This window comes from Rhinolophus sinicus, linkage group LG05 (genome assembly GCF_036562045.2).
Source record: "Rhinolophus sinicus isolate RSC01 linkage group LG05, ASM3656204v1, whole genome shotgun sequence".
NCBI lineage: Eukaryota > Metazoa > Chordata > Mammalia > Chiroptera > Rhinolophidae > Rhinolophus > Rhinolophus sinicus.
Genome location: NC_133755.1, coordinates 32470135 through 32491592, shown reverse-complemented (window position 1 = coordinate 32491592; position 21458 = coordinate 32470135). Strand labels below are relative to the sequence as shown.

General features: G+C 39.4%; 1 protein-coding gene and 1 pseudogene across 1 annotated transcript in view; one reads left to right on the top strand and one right to left on the bottom strand.

The window, feature by feature from the left end:
* Positions 1-29: 29 nt before the first annotated feature.
* LOC109456348 (large ribosomal subunit protein eL30) lies at positions 30-423 on the bottom strand (annotated as a pseudogene).
* Positions 424-4528: 4105 nt separating this feature from the next.
* The window catches only part of STPG4 (sperm-tail PG-rich repeat containing 4), a 40910-nt gene continuing 23980 nt past the window's right edge, over positions 4529-21458 (top strand). The window contains exons 1-5 of the mRNA XM_019748599.2: positions 4529-5248; positions 7734-7793; positions 9112-9369; positions 18231-18295; positions 18510-18564. Coding sequence (XP_019604158.2) covers positions 4931-5248; positions 7734-7793; positions 9112-9369; positions 18231-18295; positions 18510-18564 — 756 coding nt within the window. The 5' untranslated portion in view covers positions 4529-4930. The remainder of the gene's footprint in view (positions 5249-7733; positions 7794-9111; positions 9370-18230; positions 18296-18509; positions 18565-21458) is intronic.

The window sequence follows — 21458 nt, the reverse complement described above, 5'->3', positions numbered from 1 at the left end:
GTTTTTGTTTTTGTTTTTTCCTCCAGTTTTTAAAGTAAGCTCTGGCCAGTTTTATTAAAGAAAAATTTTGCATGATTTAACTGTTCACCAGTCTGTTCTGGCATGCTTCTGATGATACCGAATCACCTGGATCAGTGATAGCCAGTGTGCATACTCTAGTATTTTCCACACGCTGTGCCCCATTCAACATTATTGCCCCTGTAGTGATGGACACCAGTCTTGGCCAACATAGCGTAGTACTCTCTGTTTCACATTTCCTCAAGGCTGGGCAGTTGTTGGCAAGGATGACCAGTTTTCGCTTTGCCTTGTCTGATCATTGTCAGTCTACTTGTACCCCAGCACGTACTTTCCACTTTTCATAACAAGTTGGAGCCTAGAGTTGATCAGCTCCAGCGACTTTTTCGTCTTCTTTGCGGCCACCATCTTCCTGCCTTAGATGCGGGATGGCCCCCAACCAAGAGCAGCTGCCTGTATTTAGTTTTTAAACTATGATACTTCAGAAGGTTTAAGTGAAAGATTAAGAAACATTGTAAGTGTACCTGTATGGGAACTAGCATAAGGTAGGTAGGTGTTTGTTTCGTACCTTTTAAATGTATTTTTCAACTTTGGCATCTGTTTGTCCAAATTGACTTTAGCCATGCAATGATTTTTTAAATGTTTGTATTAAAAACACCACAATCTAAATCGAGGGAGGGTGGGTCAATATGCTTTTACCTCTCTTTCGTAATGTTTTACTCAATACTTTTAAATTCTTGACTACCACATGGGAAATGAGAATTTACAGTTGTGTCTGCCTATCTGCAATATTTTACCAAAAAGACATCTTTAGGAATGGATTAGCAGTAACTAAACTTTTAGTTTTTGCTTGCTTCTAAACCAGTGCTCTCTAATTTAAGCTAACTCAAAAGGTGGTTTGGGGTTTTCGTTTTTTTAAAATACTTAATGAGAGATTTCATAGCAAACCATAGCCAAGATTAAAACATTAAGTATAATTGTTACCTGAGTATTATAACTATAAGGTTTTTAATTTGCCAGAGGGTAATTCCTTTGGCAGGTTATTGCCTGTCTGACTATTTAAATACCACTGTTCTACCTAATGATGTATTATGTTATTACATATTAGGCAGGCAAATCAATTAAAAAGGAAGACCATTATTAGATGTAAGAGTTTACTCAAAAGGAAGGCTAAACAAGGTATTTGGTGGGGGAACATTCGTGTGTCTGGGCTTTGGTGTTTTATTGCAATGTTTCAGTTTATTGCCGTGTATCAGCTTGAAGTCAGTGTTATCCAAGCCTCAGTTATCTTACCTGTAAAATGGGTGTAATTTATCCAGCTGTTTCTAACTTGGCACTTAGCATTTGCAATAAGTTTTCAGTTGATATTCTGTCCTGTTAAACCACTACGACCTTGTAAAATAAGAGAATTGGGCAAAGTTAATCTTGGTGGTTTTGCATTTCCAACAGTTTGAAATTTAAATTGTTAAGGTGGAAGGGGAAACACATTTTGGGGGTACTGTTGTGTGTCATGTTAATGGCTGCTTTTACATTCTGGTAGTCTCAAAAGTCACACAGGAGGCATTGTATTGCTTTTACAGGAAATTGAAGTATAAAGCAGTTTTATATAATGTGGTCATTGAGCACATACTGAGCTGGGTTCAAATCTCAGTTGTACTGCCTGCAACATAATCCTCAAACCCAGCACTATAGTTTTGAAACCTTATCTTTAAATCTTAACCATGTTACCTGTTTTATATTAGCAGGATCATGGTAATTGATAATTCATTCCTCACTACTGTCTGTAGCATGTTGGCTCTCAGATAATTCTATAACAGAAACCATCATTGCAGTTCAAAATGATCCTAGGATGTAAAGTAATTTTTGTTAAAGATCTGACGCATAGCAGAGGCACTATTGAGCTCTACTTAGTGGTCTTAACATTCTCAAAGAGAAGTGCCTTCCCCCCTTTTTAAACTGCTGTTGTGATAACCTGAAAAACATTTTGAAACTTCCCAGTGATACTGTAAAAGACGATGTTTTCTTAGGAGGACATTTTGTTTATCCTACATGCTTAATCTGTTTTATTGGTAAAGTCCTTGAAATCATTGACTCATGCTGTTTCTATTTTTGATAGTCAAGCTATTTTCTCATCTAGATGTTCCCTTTTATTTCACACCTTGTATGGGTTTCTGGACTTCTTTGTACCTTTCATCATCTTCTTTTAGTCTCTAGGGTCCCAGTCCCTAGTCTGCTGAGCCAGTTTACAGGCTCAGCCAAAATGAGAAAATGAAATGAGGCATGTGCAGTGTGGTGCACTCGATTAATCTCTTACATTTGTGAAAATCGGGTTTTTACTTGCCTCTTGGCCTTATAATTTCTGCTTGATTTCAAACCTGGTGACTGTTTTTTTTCCTTCTGCTTTTTTAAGGCAATCTTAAATGAATTTAGAATCCCAGTATTTTAAGAGAAATTAGATGGAATCCTCTGGTGTCTTGTTGCTCAAAAAGTTGCCCACAGAATCACCTGAGAGCTTGTTACAAATGGAGACTCTTAGACCCTGCCCCAGAGTCTGAATCAGAATTGGTATTTTAACAAAATCCCCAGATGTTTACCATGCACGTTAATTTTTGGAAAGCACTACTGTAGTCCATCCTCTGATTTTACTGTGTTTCCTGGCTCTAATGTAAGACCAGGTCTTATATTAATTTTTGCTCCAAAAGACACATTAGAGGTGATTGTCCAGTTAGGTCTTACTTTTGGGAAAACGGGGTATGTATAGGGAGGGAAACTCATCAGTCAATTTTTTTCAGATCTATGTTCCAAGGGCTCAGACTTAAGACAAAAACCTGTGTTTTGGATATGTTTAAAATTAGGGAGGAATGATTTATCAAAATGAGTTCTCCAATAAAGATAGGCATAGTCCTTTGGGCTAGGAGGGATTAGACATAGGAGCGTTTCTCGTAGTTCACCCTTGAGGTTTACCTGGCCATCAAAGAAAGGCTAGCATATGGAGAGACCTTAGAAGTGTGAAGATGGCATGTTTGGGGTTTGCAAGTAAAGTTAACCCTTGAACAACATGGGTTTGAACTGCATGGGTCCACTTACCACGTGATTTTTTTTTTTTCAGTAAGTATATTGTTGGCCCTCCAACCCTGGGTTTCACATCCACAGATGTAGAGGGCTGATTGTATGCATTGTTCTAAGCCCTTTAGTATAAGGGACTTGAGCATCTGAGGAATTTGGTATCTGGGGGAGGTCCTGGAACCAATCACTTGGATGGTACCAGGGGACTAATTAAGGTTTTGGGGAGTCAAAAGTTATGCATGGATTTTCGAGTGCTTGGGGTTCAGCGCCCCTAACCCCAGCATTGTTCAAGGGTCAACTCTATATATCAGAGCATGAGGGTTCTGATGAGGGAAAGGAGAGTTTGAATTTATAAATTTTGCTTTTGTCCTAAAGGCAGTGATAGTACATGTTCACTGAACCTTGTGCCAGATAAGGTTCCAAACATTTCACGCAAATTAGTCATAATCCCATGTGGGTAGGTACCAATGATCACCTTTTAGACAAAGAAGGACAATAAATCAGCAAATGCAGCATATGTTCAAATTCTGATAGTTATGGAAGGAGGAGAGGGAGTCAAGAACGAGGGAGTGAAGTGCTCCGAGCAGCAATGACAAATGGAGGACACGTTTGTAAGTGCTGAAAAATCCCCTTTGGGTTTGGCACTTGGATCACTAGCCAGTTTAGTAAGTACAATTTTAATGGAAAGGTATGTGCACATGTCAGATTAAGATGGTTTTAGGAAAGTATGGGAGGTCAGGAAAGAATTTAGTCCATATTACTCTTGAGAGTTGGTGAAAGGGAGCAGAAACTTCATGGTTTGGAACACAGGTGTTGGAGTCAGACCTGAATTTGGCTCTCAGTGCTGTGTGATGCTGACAACTGCTAAACTGTCCAAAGGAGCTTCTTTCTTCATAAAATGGGATTAATAGCTACTTCACAGGGTTGTGAGGATTAAGTTAGTGTGTGTGAAATATCTGGGACACAGCAGGTACTCTATAAAATGGTATTAAGGTTGAGAGGAGGATTGTTTTTAAAGATGAGAATGTTTTATAGGTTGGGAGGTTGAAAGTGAAAATCTATACGAGGTTGGACAATTAAGTTCATGAATTTGTTACAATGATGTTGCTACCCTTTTTTGATATCAGAGGGATTATTCATTATGAATTTGTACCCACTGGACAAACAGTTCATCAAGTTTACTATTTGGAAGTGCTGAAAAGGCTGCGTGAGAAAGACAACCTGAACTTTTCGCCAACAGTTCATGGCTCTTGCATCATGACAATGCACCAGCTCACACTGCACTGTTTGTGAGGGAGTTTTTAGCCAGTAAACAAATAACTGTATTGGAAAACCCTCCCTACTACCTGATCTGGCCCCCAGTGACTTCTTTCTTTACCTGGAGATAAAGGAAATAGTGAAAGGAAGACATGTTGACAACATTCAGGACATCAGGTAATACGATGACTGTTCTAGAAAAGGTTACAAAATTGCTTTGAAGGGTGGACAAGGCGCTGGCATCGGTGCATAGCTTCCCAAGGGGAGTACTTCGAAGGTGACCGTAGTGATATTCAGCAATGAGGTATGGAGCACTTTTTCCAGGATGAGTTCGCGAAGGAAATTATCAGACCTCCTATACACAGGAAAGGGTGGTCTGGCTTCACAGTGAAGCCCATGGTTCTAGTGCTCACTCCACTTTTCCAGTCAGGCAAGAAAAGTGTGACACCTAAAGAATTTCTAATTGGAGGAGTTCAGAAACAGTCTTAGAAAGTGGGTGCTAAAGCTGATTTTTGCCTTGAAGCTAAGTATGCCTACCAAACACACTTATCCCTCTTCCTGGGGAATTGAGGGTGATTGAAGGAAAGGGGTGATGGAGATTATAGTACACTCAAGCCCTTGCAAACTGCCTTTAAAAACCTCCCTTGGCGCAGATTCCTGGGGGCTTTCTAGTGAGCCCATACGTGTGTGTGACCATCTGAACGATTTTCTCTGCGCGAGACTATGCGCGAGGCTTCAAAGTGTGTGCCCGCCTCCCTTCCCCCACCATTGGAGACACACACTTGGCAGGTCCCCCGAACGCACTCAGGAGCCAGCGGGCCTAGGACACCACCTGGCAACCGAACGCCACATCGGCCTAGGGAGCGCGGTGGCCGCAATGGAGGAGCCGGCAGTCGCCGCCGCCACCACAGTAAGGGAAGACGTGGGCCGTGGCGGGTCGGTGGTCACAGCCTCTGGTACCGCTGCCCTCCCCTGAAGTCCCCAAACTACCGGTCCTCCAACTACCCTTCCGGTTGCCCGGCTCCTCCGCCAAAAATTCCACCTCTAATCCCCGGTCCTGGCGCCCCTCCCGTTCTCTCTTCCTACCTTTCTGTCCCGGTCCTCACCAGCGGTAGTGCTTAATTTTGATCGTTATTTGTGCCCCACTTCGTTTTATTTCCTCTTTCCTTGCTGTTACTCCCTTATCCTTCCCATTCACCCTTTGTTTTCTGTAGTTTTTTCCTTACCTGATTGCGCGGGACAACTGCTTTAATAGGGTAATTAGATTTCTGTCATTTTCTTTTCCCCCATCTGTCCAGAGTATGGGTTTTTCCTTCTTTACTCGATCGGACACGTTTTTGCCCGCCTCCTAGTTTAGTATTTATAAAATATGTTAAACTATCTTTGTTTAGTTTTTAAATTTGGGTAGGGATGTGTAGCCTCTCTTTCCTAAAGTGATTCACCCCGGAAGTGAATTTGAGTGGTAGATGGGTGGAGTTTAGGTCACCTGCGTTAGGCAAAACAAAGCAGTCTCTGCTAATTTACCTTCCTTTAGATGTATGTTTACATCTACCTACTCCTTCCCACCTCATTTACCCAAGTAGAGGTGGGAGACTTGTCCTTACCTGCATGATAAAGTTAGATTTCTGTGACTATAAATGTGCAACAGAGAACATTCAATATAATTCTAATAAAGGGAATGTACAGGAAGAAATTCAGACTTAGTGTGTATGAAACAACGTTTTTTAGAGAAATGCACATATTTCATAGCAAGCTACCAGGGGTACTCATAAGTAGATATAAGTTGCTAGAGAGGAACAATGAATTATATCAGTTTCACTGATTCGATTGTTTATTGTTTTTAATGCCACTGTTGCTTGAAATAACCCATATTTCATAACTAATAACAAAAGCATTACAAATGAAAGTAGAAGTCAGTGTTTTAATCATTTTTACCTAGTGGGAATAGCACAAAAGGGAAAAACTGGAGAACTTCTTTTGACAGTGAGGCTGAAACAAATACGGAATAATAATAGATGGGTATAGAGTACTTATTATGGAAGACAGGAGTGTCCTTGGAAACTGAAGAATACCAAAATAATCTGCTTCTTAACCTGGCAGATGAGATATAAAATAAAAGTTACCGTTTATTACTGAGCACTGGTTGTGGATGCAAGTGTTTGTACAAGGCCTTATTCTCATGCCGACCCTGGTATGCCCTTATTTTTATAATCCTAAAAGGAAGCTGAGGCTCAAACGGCTGTAATTTGCCTAGTGCTCTTAGGTTATAAGTGGAAAAACTGGAATTCAAGCTCAAGTCTGTCTGGTTCCTCTATCATTCTGACTCTTCAGTGTCACAGCTAGTTGGACAAGCTGAGAGAACTGGCTGTATCATATTTATATGATACATATTTGATAGTGTATATAAATCTAGGAAACGACAGTTGTCAACATTTGCCACATTGCCAGGAATTTGTATCCCAATATATCATTAATCTGATGACTACACACTTTAACCTTGAGCTCCCAGCCCAATCACCTGAGTCATAAATCTTTCTTTTCAGGGTAAACCATCCAAGCAATTTTTATTCATTAATATTCATAAATAGACACAGCAGCTTCATTAGAGATTCCAATTTTCCTCTCCAGTTTGAATGTGGAGTATTAGGAGAGACTTTTGCACGTCAAGGTACAGGTAGCTGAGATCACCCCTGCACTGCTACCAACATTTACCTGCCAGAAGTAAAAATTAGTTAAGTGGTTATCATGTCCATTTTCTCTCTTCTTTCTTGAATGTACACAATGTAACAAGAGTGACAAACCTTAAATTACAATCATCAAACAAGCCCAAGACAGTTGTCCACTTTCATTGGCATATACAGCACAGAGGACATTGTCTGCGAATTTGGTTGTCATCGAAGGAGGAGGTGGAGGCTCATTTCCTTTACTACTATTTTAAATTTAGGTTTTCTAAAGCAACATCTAAAAGCATAATACCTAAAAATAAAATAAAATAAAAGCATGATGTCTACACAGCCCATAGCACTAACATCTGCCATCTCTCCTGGTTCGTCCTCAGCTGAAGATGAGCTCTTCACCCTCTGAAGTGGACAGAAGGACTGAGCCATAAATCTTAATAACAATCATGATAATACAACTTTGGATTTACACAACTCTTCTTCCCAAGAACACCAAATTTCGTCACCGCTATTTATTGCCCCATAGGGAATTTAGATATTTTTAGAAATAAAATGGCAGTTTAAAGAAATTTTACAGGCAAAATTTATCATTATGTAGCTTTTATTTCAGGCTGAGCAGTGTGGTGCAAGTATTAATTTCTTCAAGTAAATATTTTATAAATAAACTTTCAGGGATCATGTCTCAAATGAATAAGCACATTTTATGTTTGTTAATAGAAACCAATCCGGAAGACATCATCTTTTGAAAGAGAAGGATGGTGGAGAATAGCATTAACAGTATGTACATTTTCATTCTTTTCTATTCAAATTATTCTTATTCCTGTTAATGTTTTAATCAATCTTACTTTCTAAGTCACTAACATTTAATTGTAAGAAAACAGTGGGCCATATTTCATACTTACAATTTTAGTATTAGCATGTGAATGAGAAACTAAATAATTGAATTTAAAAGCAAAAGCCTGGAAAAGTAAAACAACTCTAGGAATCTAGTTGCTTTGCAGAGTCCCTAGATAAGGTCAACCTAGTTTACGATCTCGGTGAGATTAATAAACAGAGGAAAAAGCATGTATTCTGTCGAGGTTTCTGGGTTTCAGTTTTTATCTTACTTAGGTGGCCTAGATGCAGGGGTGTCCAAACTTTTTTCAACGTTTTTCACCAAGGGCCATATGCGGTAAAATACACAAACAGCCAGGCCACTCACTGGAGGTGAAGTACGTATTGCCTCACCTGGTTTATTTAAGTAAGCTAAATGTATTTTTGGAATTTGCTGCGGGCCAATAAAAAATGGATTGCGGGCAGCAGCTGGCCCGCGGGCTGCAGTTTGGACACCCCTGGCCTAGAGCCCGTGATAGCTTTTGTTAATTAACATGGTCAGCATATGAATTCAAGATGGTAATATATGAAAGTAAAATGACCAGGCGACTCCTCCTCTCAAGAGACATCATTTCTATGCTGCAGAAGTATTTCCTATCCACACCTTTCCACAAGAGAAGGACCCCAGGGGCCAAAGCCTTCTTGGAATTGAACTCATTTTAAGGTGGAACTGGGTTGAGTGCTCAGTGAAAAGATGGCCACAAAAGCAGCAGTGACTAAACTTAACTAGTCTGGCAATTCAGCCACATTGTGGTTAGGACTTGAAAGTACCAACCTCCTACTGGACTAACTAGATCATACTCGTATGCTCTGCCAGTTCATCCTCAGTTTCACGTTATTATCCCGTAGCTACTAAAAAGATGTAGGATAACGTTTGTTTAGTCAAGAAGCATCCTGAGTGGTCTCAGTAGAAGTTTGAGATTTATAGTCAAATTGAATCTCAAGTTTAAGTTTCTCGGAAGCTGCTTTCTAAGAAGTTAAAACTTCAACGAGGGCCATACCCGCATTTGCTGTAATTCAGCAGTTGTTTCAGAAAGGACATAATCATGATGCCCTTGAAATATTGCTCTGTCCGGAGTGTTTACTGTATTTGATAGAATTTTATGAAACTTTTTAAAACAAAGAGAAATGCTCCTTCGGAGTGACCCTTCCAAGAATGCTGCTTTAGAAGACGTGCCGGGGTTTACACACTGATCTGAAAAATGATGTCAATTTTCTACAGAGTACCCCTATCCCTGGCACTTACCACTTGAAAACTTTTCTTGAAGAATCTCGATTAAATCCAGTGAGAGCAACCTACGGTTTTAAAAACGAAGGAAGGAGAAAATTACCTCTCGTGCTGCGAAACAATCCAGTTCCAAATGACCTCCCACAGTATACGCCTCCTGAGTTGTTGGACTTGCTGAAGAAGCAAGTGGCCACTTACTCATTTAAAGACAAACCGCGGCCAGGCCCCAGCACACTGGTTTACAAAGATCAGGTAAAGCTCTACTAGCAGCTCGGTTTTTTTGTGGGAAAGCTACCAAGAACCCTGAGGAAAATATTCTATATACCTGGAGTACTTAGAGTGTTTCCTCCCACAGGAGAAATTAAAACCCTTTCAGATGCCTGATTTTCTACGGAAATCAAACAAGGGCTGCCTAATTTGCAAATATGTCCAGCAGGATTTTTCCCTGTGAGGCCTCCCTACCCTACTGAGAGGACGGGAAAAGTGTCCCCTCTGGGGTGGGGGGTACTTTACACAGGATTCCCCTGACTGAGGGAGCCCCTGGGATCTTACCTGTGATTGGGCCATGTTTCTGGTCTCTTCAAGCAGTTTATACGGCGTACTCTCTTTTAAAGAGAAAACTCTGCTTTTTGCTGAGTAGTACCTTTATTAGATAGAGCGTGACTATAATGATATACCACGGGAAGCTAATTTCTTATAGACATGAGCACTGTGGTACCAGGAAGGGAAGATTCTACTCGCAGTTCCAGCAGTTCACTTACTATAGTGATACTATATACAACATGCTCTACTCACAGCCCTGTGCTAGGTGCAGGGGAGGGGAGGCATTCCTGATTCGGAAATATTTAAGTAACAATACAAGAGCAAATGTATCAAATGCTGAGATAAATCCTGTAGCAGGAAATGCCAGGGTAGAGTTCATTGTAAGCCGGATTGAAAGGCTGGAGGGTTCCCTGGATGAAGTGGGACTCAAGCTGGACCTTGAAAAACACGTGGCATTTATGAGGCTCTTAATAGTTTACTGTGAGCTTCCACGTATGTTCTCTTAGTAGTTCTTCCCAAGTGTTCTGAATTAGGCAGAACCGATGTTACCCCATTTTACATGCCAGGAAACTGAGGTGTATAGAGACTAAGTAACTTGTCCGGCGGTGCATAGCTAATAAGTAGGGGAGGTAGTACTTTTAACTGAGGGCTTCTGAGCTCAAACTCGAGGTTCTTACCAGTCTACCCTGTACGCCTGGCCAAGGATGAGGGGTAGGGTTTGGATGGCTGGAACCTAAGAGCTGTGTCTCAAGGGAGGGGTGGGTGTAGCACGGTCACAGGACTGTTCAAGGGACAGAGCTGTGACCTGGACTTTGTAACTTGGGACTTTGGGTCTTATTATCTCCCATTTTTAAAGAAGCTAGGAATAGTATCCATTTTCACAACCTTATCAGAATACCGTTGTGATAACTGGAGAAGAAATGCATTGCACCTGGAAGCTGAATTAAATACAAGTGATTGTGGTTATTAGGAGGGACAAGAAATTTTTCCTTAGGACGAGTATGTTGTATCCAACATGTAGACCCTTCCACCTGCTTCGCAAATTATAGCTTCGTAAGGGCAGAATGATAAAAGTTCATTGGGTGAATCTTGTCCTGTTAGCTCCAGTGGATGAATACAAACACTAAGAATTTTATGGCTTGGTATCCAGTCACCATGCCCCACGAGAAATTGTTCTGGCCCCTTCCAGTGCAAAATCATTCTCCCTCGATCTCTACCGCCATTTACTTCCCTTCTGCTTTATCTCTTCCAGCTTGTAGGGGTTTCTGGGGGGTAGGCCAAGGCCCACTGTTGAAAGGAGAAAACATAGAAGGTTGGTATTAGGCAACATTTAAAGCTTTAAAAGACCAAAAGAATTTGGCTTACCAGAGAGATGGATAAAACCTTCTGAACACATACTTTCCTGTTTCTTTTCTCTTTCCCCTCTCTCCCCACCTTCCGTAAAAAATTGAGCTCCAGAAACTGGAAGAATTAAATGTTTTCCTAATTTTCTGTTTGCAAGGTGTATCACAATATGTCCCTAAGAGGGGAGCTCTTCAGATAAAACATTGTTTACTCACCAATAAAATTCATAATTGTAGTTTTCTAAAAGCAGAACTCAGTAAAATAATTTGAATTCAAGTTAGATATAGTATACATTATTGCTATTTATTAAGATAGAACAACATTCTCAAGCTTCATAATCTTTAATTAGAATATTCACTTTATACCTCATTAGGGCTGCTTATTATTTGTAAGAAAGATTTTACTATTTTTAATGTCATTATTCTAAAGCATGTAACTCTACCGGAGAATTTGTATCAAAGAATCTTATGAGATGTGTGTGTATGTGTATGTATTTGTGTGTGTATGTTCATCTATATCGAGCTCTTTACAGAGTGTTTGAGATGGTCCTACAATTTTTATCTATTTATTTATAAAATATTTATATATATTTCATTGTGTTCACCAGCTAGAGTCAGTTCTCCTTTCATCACATATTAACCTTCCAATTTTTACGACAACTTCTTATCAGAGAAATAATGTTTTTACTGTAGAATGTATGTACAAAAGTGGGACCATATCTCTTGGTATATACCGGGGCTGCCAAAAAAATGTATACACAAGACTTGTATTCATCTTTCGTTATCGGTATATATTGAGTATTAACAATTTGAATACAGTTTTTTCCTTTCTTAAAATGTGTATACATTTTTTTGGTACCCTCTGTATAGTTTTGTGACCTGCTTTCCCCCCAGTGTTGCAGTCATCCACTAACCCTGGGGTTATTCCCTTTATTTCTGGGTGATTTTAGCTCCCTTTGCACCCTGTCACTCTTCCCACGATTCCTGCCATAATTTCAGTACAGATGTCGATGATCTTCCAACAATCTTGCTTCTCAGCTTCTTGAACTCTCCTCTGTGTCAGTCTCTCCTCAGATTTTTTCAAGACCAATTATTTCAGCCCTCCATGATCTCAACTGCATGCACCCCACTCGGATTACCTCTCATCTTCTGCCTCACTCTAGCATCCCAGCTCCAACAATTTTTCTGGTCCCCCCCAATCTATAATCCATTGATCCTACTACCTTTTCACTGCCTTTCAACTTTGTGATGTTTTTCTTCCTTGCAAAGTGTAAATTGCATAGTTAATCATCTGAGTTACTCCCTTCGTATGCCCTCAATGCTCTTGCCCCTGATGGCACATCTTACTTGTTTGACAGCCACAACTACGCTCTGGGAACCTCATACCTGCATCCATGTAGCTGAATGATGGCTCTCATTTTATATTCCTCACCTCCCTTGCGCACTGAATGGACTTCCCTGGTCTGTTTACTCTCCCACTCTCCTGAGTGGCTGTATCTCACATCACCCCTTTTCCCAAACCCCTGACACCTCTTCCTCAGTCCTCATTCTTGCTTTTTTAGCCTTTTCCCTGACCTCCTGTTGGAGAGCCCCAGCCCTCAGGCCTCTTCCTCATCTACGCTTGCTCCCCTGGTGATCTCATTCAGTCTGAAGTCTTTGAACACCACATATTTGTTTGTAATTTACAAATGTGTGTCTCCTGCCCAGACTTCTGCCTTGAACTCCAGACTCGTATATCCAACTGCCTTTTTGACTTTTCCACGTGGATGTCTCATTCCGGGTTTCTCAATCTTGGCATTACTGACCCTTTGGACAGGATAATTCTTTGTTGTGGGGGTCTGTTCTGTGCTTTGTAGGATGTTTAGCAACATTCCTGGATAATTAGGTGCTATTAGCTAATTAGATATACCATTATCAAGCCCCCCTCTCAGTTGTAAGAACCCAAACTGTCTCCAGACACTACCAAATGTCCCCTGGGGGGCAACCCCCACCCCCACCCTCCACTGAGAATCACTGGGTTTAAAGCTTTGCGGCAGGATATGTGGTCTCTTGCGTGATTGTTTTCAGGTGAGCAGTTTTATTGTGAACTGGCTTCATTCCAGACCTCATCTCTCATTACTCCCTCCCACTCTCTCTTCCTGTCCCACTGGCCTCCTGGGTGCTGCATGGATTTGCCACTCCCATTCCCACCTAGGGTATTTGCAAAGTGCAAAATAACAACTGAAGGGATTTTCAACAAGATGGTTTTTACATTGAGCAAGAAGGTTATCTAATAGAGAGAAGCCTTGGGTCCCAGAAGGGGCTGGCAAGAAATACTGTAGGGAACTCAAGACTTAAATGTTGGGATAATGAAGAACAAAACATAGACAAGATGGGGCAATTCACTGTGCATTTAAATGAGAAAAAGTGGCCCTCCAAGTTGGCTCATTTAGCAGATATTCTCGAGGCAGAATTCTCAAAGAGCAAATACGAGGCAAAGCAGTAATTGTCACATGCAAATATATCCAGGGAGTGGCAAATGAAAATGGCCTTTTGAAAGATGGACCCAGAGAACTTATCTCAGGGACTGGGATCCACTTGTAGTTCTTAGTTCATTCGGAGCTGATGAAAGTTACAAGGTACTGCTGAAATTAAGAACAGTATGATCAGTATCGCTAGGCAGGCTTCTTGCTGACAAAGTCCTATGTTGTCTATTTCTCAGACCATAAAGAAGTCTGAGCAGTGAGACTTTCATCTGACACAACAGACGTTACTTCTCAGAGAGAAGTTAATACTTGAAATTTCTACCAATACGTAGTACTTAAAAATATTGCACCCGCCAGCTCTTTGGTTACATTCACCTTATGATTATTCTGATAGGGCTTCTAAAAAGCAGTGAAAAATCCATTTCCTTCAGTCTTGCCTATTTATCAATCTTAGTTTTCAAAACGTTGTCATACCAAGAGCCTAATAAGTAGGGTTGGATTTTTTCACTTATTCCTGTTTTCTGATAATGATGATGTTGGTACAATACAATTGAATTAAGTATCCACACTAATGTCATCCTGACATATTGTCTGACTCCGAACTATTGCAGGATTACTGAGTGCCTAATCAACACAGACTGAAACATTAATGAACTGGAATCAGGTATTTTTATGGGCGCACTGCCTAGATTCTCTGAGCCTTACATTACAAATGAAGAATTAAGATGTGTATGTAGGAATTAGGTAAATGTATGTGTATATATGAAATTTCCAAGGACGATGGAGCCATTCAGATAGTTTGGAACAAGTTCAGCAATGTGCAGAGAAACACTCTCTTACATAAGGCAGCTGACTATTCATGACTTTATGGGAAAAATCAGCCATCTCTCAGTTATATTAAATAGCAAACAATGGCCAATGCCAAGTAAAGTAGGACAAATACAGAAGCTACAGGAAACCAGTATTCCTAATGCTGTCGTAAGAGTTTTTCCATGAGTACTTTGTTACAAGAATGTTATGTGGTTGCTGAGTACAGATGAATAAACAATTGCTTTAAGGGCTTTTTCTTCTTCTTCACTTTTCAGTTCTTTTTCTTCTTTCCCCCCCTTCTATTTCCTTGATAACCAGTGATGTTGAGCACCTTTCCATGTACCTGAGTGAGGGGGTGAGGGTGAGAGAGAGAAACAGAGAGAGAGAGAGAGAGAGAGAGAGAGAGAGAGAGAGAGAGAGAGAGAGAGGAGCATAAAGCATATATGCACAGATTCGTGTAAGTAGAAAGCTAATACCTATGTAACCATCAAAATCAAGAAACAGAATGTTGTGGCCCCCAAGAAAGGCCCCTGCTTCCACAATAGGATTAAATATATATATATATATATATGCATAATTTATATTTACTATTATTATCGCTGTATCCACAAAAATCTGCCTCTGCAATCAAAACTGCATATCAACATGTGAAAGATAGCTGCAGGGTGAAATATAATAGCTGAACTTCCATGTGGCCACATGGATATATGGATGCCTCATTTTCAACAAAGGCAGTATTATATTTTTAAATCTGATTTTAAAATAATGGGCGGTGGAGAGTGATTGTTCACTTTGGGAAGGATTCTTCCGAGGATTTTGTAATATAACTCCTTCCTGCTAGGTCCTTCAATATAGGAAGTTCTGGAGGTCTGGTCCGCCTTTTCTGGCTTCTCATTCTGCTTCCTTCTCTCTCTCCTTCCTTTAAATATCCTACTTCCTGTGCTTACCAGTTTCTGACACTCCTTTACTTCATGTACCTCTGGACTAATATCCATAGACCCAGGGACAATGGAGCCACCCACGTAATTTGCAACAAGTTCAACAATGGGCAAAGAGACAGGCTCTTCTGCAATGTTTCTCCTTGGAATACCTTCCCTTTCTCTCCTCAAGGAATTCCTGCCTTCCTTAAAACCCCACTCAAATCTCATTGTCTTTACCATCTTTAGATCACCCCGTTGGATTTATTTAATAATTTTCCCTCAGCGTTATGGCGATATAATTGACAAAACTATGTATTTAAGGTATACAATGTGATGATTTGATATATGTATACATTGTGAATTGATTATCACAATCACATTAATAAACGTATGCATCACTTCATATAGTTATCATTTGAACACATAAGATCTAGGCTTTTAGCAAATTTCAACTATACAATACAGTATTATTAACTATTGTCACCATGCTGTACATTGCATCCCCAGAACTTATTCAACTTATAACTGAAATTTTATACCCTTTGACCAACAGCTACCCATTTCCAACCCCCAACCCCCACCCCAGTCCCTTGCAACCCGTTCTACTATTTCAGGAGTACAAGCTTTTTAGATTCCACGTATTAGTGATACAAAACAGTATCTGTCTTTGTCTGTCTGGCTTATGTCACTTAACATAATGCCCTTCAGGTTCATCCATGTTGTTGCAAATGGCAGGGTTTCCTTCATTTTTATGGCTGATTAATAATATATACTTATATTTTTATTCAGAGATATATGTCACATTTTCTTTATCCATTCATCCATCACGGGACACTTAGGTTGTTTCCATGTCTTGGCTATTGTGAATAGTGCTGCAATGAACATGGGAGTGCAGGTATCTCTTCCGGATACTGATTTTGTTTCCATCAGATACATACCCAGAAGTGGAATTGCTAGATCATACGGTAGTTCTATTTTTAATATTTTGAGGAACCTCCATACTGTTTTCCATAATGGCCATACCATTTTATATTCCCACCAACAGTGCACAGGGTTCCCTTTTCTCCACATCCTCACCAACACTTGTAATCCCTTGCATTTTTTACAATAGCCATTCTGACAGGTGTGAGGTGATATCGCATTGTGGTTTTGATTTGCATTTCCTCGATAACCAGTGATGTTGAGCACTTTTTCATGTACCTGTTGGCCATTTGTATGTCTTCTTTGGAAAAAATGTTATTTTCTATTTAGGTCTTTTGCCCAGTTTAATTGGATTATTTGGTTTCTTTTTGCTATTGAGTTCCTCTGTGTTTTGGATAGTAACATCTTAACACGTTATCAGATACATGGTTTGCAAATATTTTCTCCCATTCCTTAGGTTGCGTTTTCATTTTGTTGATTGTTTCCTTAGCTATGCAGAAGCATTTCAGTTTAATGTTGTCCCACATGGTTATTTTTGTTTTTGTTGCCTGTGCTTTTGGTGTCATATCCAAAAAATGATAGCTAAGACCAATGTCAAGGAGTTTTTCCTCCCTATGTTTTCTTCTAGGACTTTCATCATTTCAAATCTTAACATTTAAGTATTCAGTCCATTTTGAGTTAATTTTTGTGAATGCTGCAAGATATGGGTCTAGTTTCATTTGTTTGCATATGGTTATCCACTTTCCCCAATACCATTTATTGAAGAGACTGTCCTTTCCCCATTGTGTATTCTTATTGTCCTTGTCAAAGATTAGTTGACCATATATGCGTGGGTTTATTTCTGGGCTCTCTATTCTGTTCCGTTGGTCTATGTGTCTGTTTTTATGCTAGTACCATACTGCTTTGATTAGTATAGCTTTGTAATATAGTTTGAAATCTGGAAGTGTGATGCCTCCAGTTTTGTTCTTCTTTCTCAAGATTGCTCTGACTTTAGGATCTTTTGTGGTTCCATATCAATTTTAAGGTTGTTTTGTCTGTATCGGAAAAGTGCTATTGGAAATTTGATAGGGATTTCATTGAATCTGTAGATTGTTTTGGGTAGTGTAGATATTTTTAAAATATTAATTCTTCCAATCCATGAACATGGAATATCTTTCCATTTATGTGTGTTCTCTTCAATTTCTTTCTTATAGTTTTCAGTGTACAGCTCTTTCACCTTCTTAGTTAAATTTATTCCTAAGTATTTTATTGTTTTTGATATTATTGTAAATGAGATTGTTTTCTTAATTTCTTGTTCAGGTAGTTCATTGTTAATGTATAGAAACTTAACTGATTTTTGTATGTTGTTTTTGTATTATGCAACTTTGCTGATTTATTGATTAGTTCTAATAGTTTTTTTGTGAACTCTTTAGGGAGTTTTATATATAATATCATGTTATCTGCAAACAGGGATAATTTTACTTCTTTTCCAATTTGCATGCCTTTCTTTTTCTTGCCTAATTACTCTGGCTCTGACTTCCAGTACTATGCTGAATAGGAATGGAGAGAGTGGGCACATTTGTCCTCCTCCTAATCTTAGAGGAAAAGCTTTCAGCTTGTCACTATTGATTATGGGATGTTAGCTGTGGGCCACCCATTTAATCTCTCTCTACCTCTCTAATCTCCAATCTGTCTTTTAGCATTGATTATATTGTTTTATATTAGAATTGTTTATGTATTTGCCTTCTTACTCCTGCTGGTCAGGGACCATATCTCTCTTACCATTGTATTCCCCACCACGTCTATCATTGTTTCCTTATGCACAGAGCTGGCTCACTAAATGATGGTTGAATTGATTTGTTGAATCTAGAACATTTAAAATTCGATCAATTGTACAGCATTTTTCAACACATCATCTCAGGCATCCGGTCATAAAATTCAGCATGAAAAGTGAATATCCATGGCATGTTTTGAAGCTCCACTTTGAAAGTGTACCTTTTCCACTATTAAAATAGAGAATAGATTATATAATGTATGATCATAAAATAAAGGATTGTGAATGACGTAATAAAATGAAATGAATTTAAGACCTGTATTAATTTATTATTTGTGTCCTTGTCCATTATGTATAGTCAGTTAAGCTTACACCTGGGCAATATGATCTACTCCCTGTACCAGTTCCCAAGTACGCGTCCAGGTAATTATATACTTATATACTTATTAAGTTGCTTTTAATAATTTCACCCATGTCTTTCTATTTACATACTTAACAACCTATACCAATTGCTTTTAAACCTCATTAATGCCCATCACATTTAAAAATGTTTAATGAGAGATAGGGACTAAATTAACAAAAATCCTCCCATAAAAAAAAAATTTAGAAAATTATGTCTTTTTTTTTTTAAATATAGGAACTCTGTATTTCGTTCAACAGTACAAAGATTTCCAACTGGCTACTTCACTCCTGTAAGTGTAAGACAATTAACTCATAATGAATTTGATGTTTAAAATATGCAATGATTTGTATTGATATATTGGGATTAACATTTTTCTCATTGTAGTAGATAAGCAATGAATGACTATGTAATTGACTTAAAATACACTTAAAGTATTTCTGAAGTTATGCTAGGGATTTCAATGTAAGTTACCCATTTGTGTATACACGAAAAGTAAAGGTTCCTTTAGGTCTTGACTCATGCCACCCTTTCAATGAGGTCATCCCTAGTCACCTGTTCAGAATTTCCTGTCCCCCACTTCCTTGATTTTTCTCCATAGCACTCATCACTATCTAATACAGTCACTACATTTAAATTTTCACCTATCCTGTTTTTAATCTGTCTCCCCTATTAGAATATAAGCTTCATGAATGTAGGGATTTTGTGTGTTTTTGTCATGTATACCTAGCACCTAGAAACATGGCTGGCACTTAGTATTTGTTAACTAATGAGTAAAATCATCAGAGATATTAAATAGATCATTATATTAACAACAAAAATGAAAAGTGGCTCTAGGATCTTTCACAGAAATGTGAAAATGATTTCCTGTTTCTAAAACTTTCCAAATACATGTACATGTGTTATGATAAAAATGAACTATTTTAGGTAAGTGACCAATAGGATGCCAAAAAAATAATTATATAAACATTTAGAAAGAATGAGGAAATACGAAATTATATTGGGTTGGTTTGATGAACTATAGTTATTTATTTGTAACTAGAAACTCAGAGGGGTAAAAGACATCCAGTGACATCTGAAAGAGGAATTAAGATAATGAACTGAGCTCAGAAACAGACCTTAGAATATATAAGATTTAAATATTTGATAAAGATGGTATGATAAATCAGTAGGGAAAGCAAGAGGTATTTTGTGCTAGACAATTGTTAAATGACTTGGAAAAATTAAGTTGGATTCCTCATACCACATATTAAAATAAATTCCATATAAAGAATTAAATACTTTTAACAAGTATAAAACTAGGAGAAAATATATTAGCACATATTTAATAGGATATCTAGGATAAGGCAGATTTTCTGAGATAATAGCAATTTTCTGAGATAATAGCAATAGCAATTGCAAAAGAATGGAAGTATTAGATTTGATTACATTAAAATATTTTTGTATATATTAGAAAACAAACTGTAAGCAAGTTAATGGGCAACTACAAATTAGAGTATTTGCAGCTTACACGGCAGATTAAGGGTCAATGGCCTTGTCTAAAATTCTCTTAATCTATAGAAAAAACCTCAATAGAAAGTAAAACAGATAAAGGCTACGAATGGAAAATTCATAAAACAAGAAATTCAGATAGCCAATGAAGGTGAAAAAGTTTTGATGTGACTAACACTTAAATGTGAGAAACTAAAAGGCTGATTAAAAACTTTCTGTATGTGGGTGGTGTGGTGGCCTAAGTGATGGCCCCCAAAGATGTGTCTATGTCCTAATCCGCAGAGGCTATGAATGTTACCTTACATGGCAGAAACTTTGCAAATGTGATCATGTTAAGGATCTTGAGATGGAGAAATTATCCTAGATTATCCAGTGGGCCCTAAATACAATCACAAGTGTCCAGAGGAAGATTTGAGAAAGGAGGAGGGGGCCGGCCCAGTCGCTCAGGTGGTTAGAGCTCCATGCTCCTAACTCCGAGGCTGCCGGTTCGATTCCCCCATGGGCCAGTGGGCTCTCAACCACAAGGTTGCCAGTTCAACCCCCCTTAGTTGCTGTGCCCCCTGCAACTAAGACTGAAAGGAGAACAACTTGAAGCTGAATGGCACCCTCCACAACTAAGATTGAAAGGACAACAACTTGACTTGGAGAAAGGAGGAAAAGTCAATGTGACCAGAGGCAGAGATTGGAGGGGTGGCCACAGGCCAAGGAAGGCAGCGGCCACCAGCAGCTGGAAGAGGCAGGGAACGGATTCATCCTTGGAACCTCCAGAGGGAGCATGGCCTTGCCGACACCTTCATTTTTGCCCAATGACACTGATGGTGGACTTCCATCCTCCAGAACTGTGAAAGAATAGAATTTTGCTGTTTGAAGCCACCAAATGTATGGTAGTTTGTTATAGCAGCCACAGGAAACTAATCCAGGTGGGGTTATTTCCAGGTGGATTTCACAGCAGATGGATGGGATGAGGACCCGGCTTTTCGTTTTTTACAGACAAATGTTTGTATCTGCAGGCCTTCTCTCTTGGACCTGTCAGTTGCTTAAAAATGATTCCTCAGTCTCCTGCCTGGGGTATAAGCCAGTTGCCAGTGTTCTGGGAACTGAGTGGGGGAAGGCGCTGGGGGCTTCACCATTTGTAAGGTAGAAGTTCACTTAATTCCTGTCTTCAGTAAAAGCCCCTGACCTCACAGTCCCTGCGGCTCCTGAGTCCAGAGCTCTGGTGCTGTCTCCCCAGAAATGAAACCCTCTGTCTCCTGCAGGGATGTAGGATGAGGTGCTACTTAACTTCTGGGGGTGAGGTGGAGACATGGGGAAAAGACGGTCAATGAATCCTCCTGCTTTCAGCCCCACCCTCACCCCATCCCACAGGTTCCTGATACCTAAAACTCCCTGAGCTTTTCTTGGGGTCTGTGGAGCAAATCAGCCTGCTTGTCATTGGCAGGCCCTCCTCAGGCAATTAGCCTTCAGCTTTCTCCCCCTGCCACATCAGGTACCAGCCCTCCAAACTGCTTCACATCTTCCAAAAGCATGTTATCTCTGTTGGCTGTCGACGCTTCTGTTGACTTGTGTATACAGGTGTGTGTATACAGGTGTGTATGTGCGCAGGGCAGAAGACAGTATGCCTATTTTATTTGACAAAGGAAGAATGGCGATAAATAAATTATACAGTTGGCTATAGCAGCAAGCAGTCAAGACAAC